General features: G+C 32.8%; 1 protein-coding gene across 2 annotated transcripts in view; it reads left to right on the top strand.

Annotated features, from left to right (window-relative positions):
* The window catches only part of ALiX (programmed cell death 6-interacting protein-like protein AliX), a 34,422-nt gene that overhangs the window by 16,352 nt on the left and 14,477 nt on the right, over window positions 1-3,593 (top strand). For both annotated transcript variants that reach the window (XM_067052318.1, XM_067052317.1), the window contains exons 9-11: window positions 527-704; window positions 2,165-2,326; window positions 2,426-2,572. In XM_067052318.1, the coding sequence (XP_066908419.1) occupies window positions 527-704; window positions 2,165-2,326; window positions 2,426-2,572 (487 nt within the window). The remainder of the gene's footprint in view (window positions 1-526; window positions 705-2,164; window positions 2,327-2,425; window positions 2,573-3,593) is intronic.

Below are 3,593 nucleotides of genomic sequence, written 5' to 3'. Positions count from 1 at the left end.
GGCTAATTAAATAAATTGATTGGAATCGTTGATTGCTGTGTGTAATATACTAAAGTAAGATGGTCTGGGTGCGTTCAAATGAACTCAAATAGTAATTAAATTATTTATTGTGTTTTTGTTAGAGTTTCCGAATGACAGAAAGCTCTGGAGAATTCTTTCACTTTCTGTTATTCAGGAAGCCGTGCAAAGTGGGGCGAAACATACTATTTGAGTTCTTTTGGCTACACTCAGACCATCTTCCTTTTATAAAAAAATTATTCAAATAATTACGGTGGACTCTGCTATGTATTGATTATTTTGTATATTATCATCCCTTGAACAAATGGTTAGAAACATAGCAGATAAATGTGTCTCAGGTGATATATATATTATATATTATATATCAAACTAAAGCCCATATTTATAGGTCCAACCCCTCATTTTACAAGAGACAAATTTTAACAATAAAAACTGGATTTTATTCAGAGAAATATTGTATTCTTTTTTAATGTTTAAGTATATTATTTTTTATCATTATTGTTCACAGTGTTTTGTCATCTCTGAACTTACCAGCTGCATTGGAAGAGACGTCAGGCGAAACTGTTCCTCAATCTTTAGCCGAGAAGGCACAGGCTGTTATGGATTTAGGAGGCATAAGGAAATTACAGTCGATGATTTCTGAGCTCCCAGTACTTTTACAAAGGAATACTGAAATTCTAAATGAGGCAAGGGACTTTTGTTGAACTTCTATTGAACATTGGGCTAATTAAATAAATTGATTGGAATCGTTGATTGCTGTGTGTAATATACTAAAGTAAGATGGTCTGGGTGCGTTCAAATGAACTCAAATAGTAATTAAATTATTTATTGTGTTTTTGTTAGAGTTTCCGAATGACAGAAAGCTCTGGAGAATTCTTTCACTTTCTGTTATTCAGGAAGCCGTGCAAAGTGGGGCGAAACATACTATTTGAGTTCTTTTGGCTACACTCAGACCATCTTCCTTTTATAAAAAAATTATTCAAATAATTACGGTGGACTCTGCTATGTATTGAATATTTTGTATATTATCATCCCTTGAACAAATGGTTAGAAACATAGCAGATAAATGTGTCTCAGGTGATTTTCAACCCTCTTTTGCTGGGCATTAATTAAAGTCAGAGTTGGGCAAAAATTAGCTATAGATGAAACTACAGCAAAAATTGTCATGGATACGATATTTATTTATCAATAGTTCATTCATGAACAGGGTCGTATCCATGGCAATTATAGCTGTAGTTTTATCCATAGCTAATTTTTGCCCATCTCTAATTGTAGTTATACTTTCCTTTTTCTTTTTTTTTCCGCATAATTTAGGGGAAAGGATCTAATGCGGATCCTTCCTTATTATTTCAAGAGATTTAGCAATCACAGTATTTCTTCCCTTTTTTTTTCTTTTCTTTTTTTTTTTTTTTAAACCATCTCCATGGTACATATGTCTTCAGTCAATCAATCAGAGAAAATGTTGAAGTATAAGTATATCTATAAAGATAAATAATAATGAAGGCTTAGTGAATCTGAAGGTTCAATGCCTGTACCACTAATCTATATACATCTGTCCAGTGATGCCCTTCCAAAACCAAATCTACAAGATCAGTCTTGACGCAATCCTCCCATCGGAAGTGGTGGGGGTGAGGAAACTACACTGATACACTGATAGTAGAATAGGATGTTAGGGGAGTTTAACGATCCCAGCAGTGCCAGTCCGATTGAGTGACTCCTGTTACTTCATAATCTCCTATTACAATGTAAAAAATTTTCTGTTACAATGAACTTAGGAAATAGCTGATCTATTCTAATTATTATTACTATTATTCTGGAACTAATATTTTCTGCCTTAAACTATGAGAGGGAACACATCATCATCATTATTAATAAAATTTTAATACATTATTTCATTTTTAGAAGTTTAATTTCTGTCGGCCAAAACCAAAACTATATATAACCTATCTTCCTTATCAAATATATTTCCTCCTATATCTATATCACCGAAATCGTTTAAAAGCAAATAGCAAAAGTAAATATATATAATACAGTAGTGGCAAGTATGTGTTTGATAAGAAATTATGCTATCTTAAATCAAATATTATAATGGTTGTGTCGTAACAATAATTTTATAATGATAGTAACTTTGATGTTATTTAAAAAGGCTGAGAGGATGCTGGACGAAGAGCAGGCCTCCGATGAACAGCTAAAGGAACAGTTTAAGGAGAGGTGGAACAGGATCCCTTCGACCAAACTGACAGACAGCTTCAGGACAAACATTGCCAAGTACAGGGAAATCATAAACAACGCCATATCTGCTGATAAGGTAAGCTGTCCATAATATTCATCTATTCTTTTTTTTTTTTTTATGTTACATTTCATTCTTGAATAAAAGGATTTGTTAATTTATTAATCATGTTCTCAGATAATTAAGGACAAGTTTGATACTCATGAGCGAGGCATGAGCCTTCTTAGCGAGGGAGTAGAAGTTATGCGAGCCTCATTGCCGTCACCAGCTGGTGCTAGCAGAGACACACCTGCTTCGCACAGGCTAAGGCGTCTTATGGAAGAGGTTTGTTCTTTTGCAGGTTTCTTGTTTGGTTAGTTTTAATATATTGTAGAAAATTTAGTCATCATTTATTTAAAAGTTAACCTAATTTAAAAATATAATTTTGTAGTTTTAACAGATTGTAGGAGTGTATGATTATCACTAAATAATTATATAAACAAAAATATCACTAATACCCCCTACTGGAAATAATAAAAAAACATTATCAAGAAATAAAAGGAAATAATATTTAAGTGGATTAAGGGTCATGCAGGAATTCCAGATAATGAGGGAGTTGATAAAATTACTAAATTAGCCATTACGACAGGTAGGCCGGTAGACACTAAGTTGTTTTACACCAATTATCATTAAATTAGATCAGATAGAAAACTGACAAAACCAAAATTGGGAAACCCCATCGGGCAGTTCTATAAAAATATATTTCCTCATATCATTTGAAAACCGTGGTTCTCACAAGCAAACATAGGGAAAGGCATCATAAAAACTTATATTAGACTTAAAACGAATCATAGAATTTGCACAGGGGAAAAGAAAAAAAAAGTAAACCTAAAGCATTATCACGCCCTAATTTCTTATTTATATATCTTAGAAACATATTACACCTCTTGTTTTTGGGAAGTGAGGAGAGAAGGTTTGTTTTGAACAGTGAAAAAGATGAAAGGCAGTTTTATATCTGTACCTACCGTGAAGAAGTTGGTAGTTCTAGTTTATCAGGTAACAAGTTATCAAGTTCTTCATGGTAGGTACAACTATAAAATCTGCATTTTGCCATTAAGAGATCTTTTTCGGAGTTTCACTCATTAATTGATTCAATGAACTGTGATTACTGATGTAGGAAAATGAATAACATCTCTTTTTAGCTAACAATTTTTCCACCAGGTTTGGCTCTTGTTCTTTCGTTACTGATTGGGTGTGGGATCAGATATAGCTAGGTATGAAATGTATTGTAAACAGGTCAAATTTTTTATGTACGGTGTCCAACAGATCTGAGTGTTTTTTCATAAACCTCTGAGTCTTAGAAATA

This window comes from Halyomorpha halys, unplaced genomic scaffold (assembly GCF_000696795.3).
Source record: "Halyomorpha halys isolate HHAL.00 unplaced genomic scaffold, Hhal_1.1 Scaffold44.1, whole genome shotgun sequence".
Taxonomy (NCBI): domain Eukaryota; kingdom Metazoa; phylum Arthropoda; class Insecta; order Hemiptera; family Pentatomidae; genus Halyomorpha; species Halyomorpha halys.
Note: the sequence above shows the minus strand (reverse complement) of the source record. Positions and strands in the feature narration are given on the sequence as shown.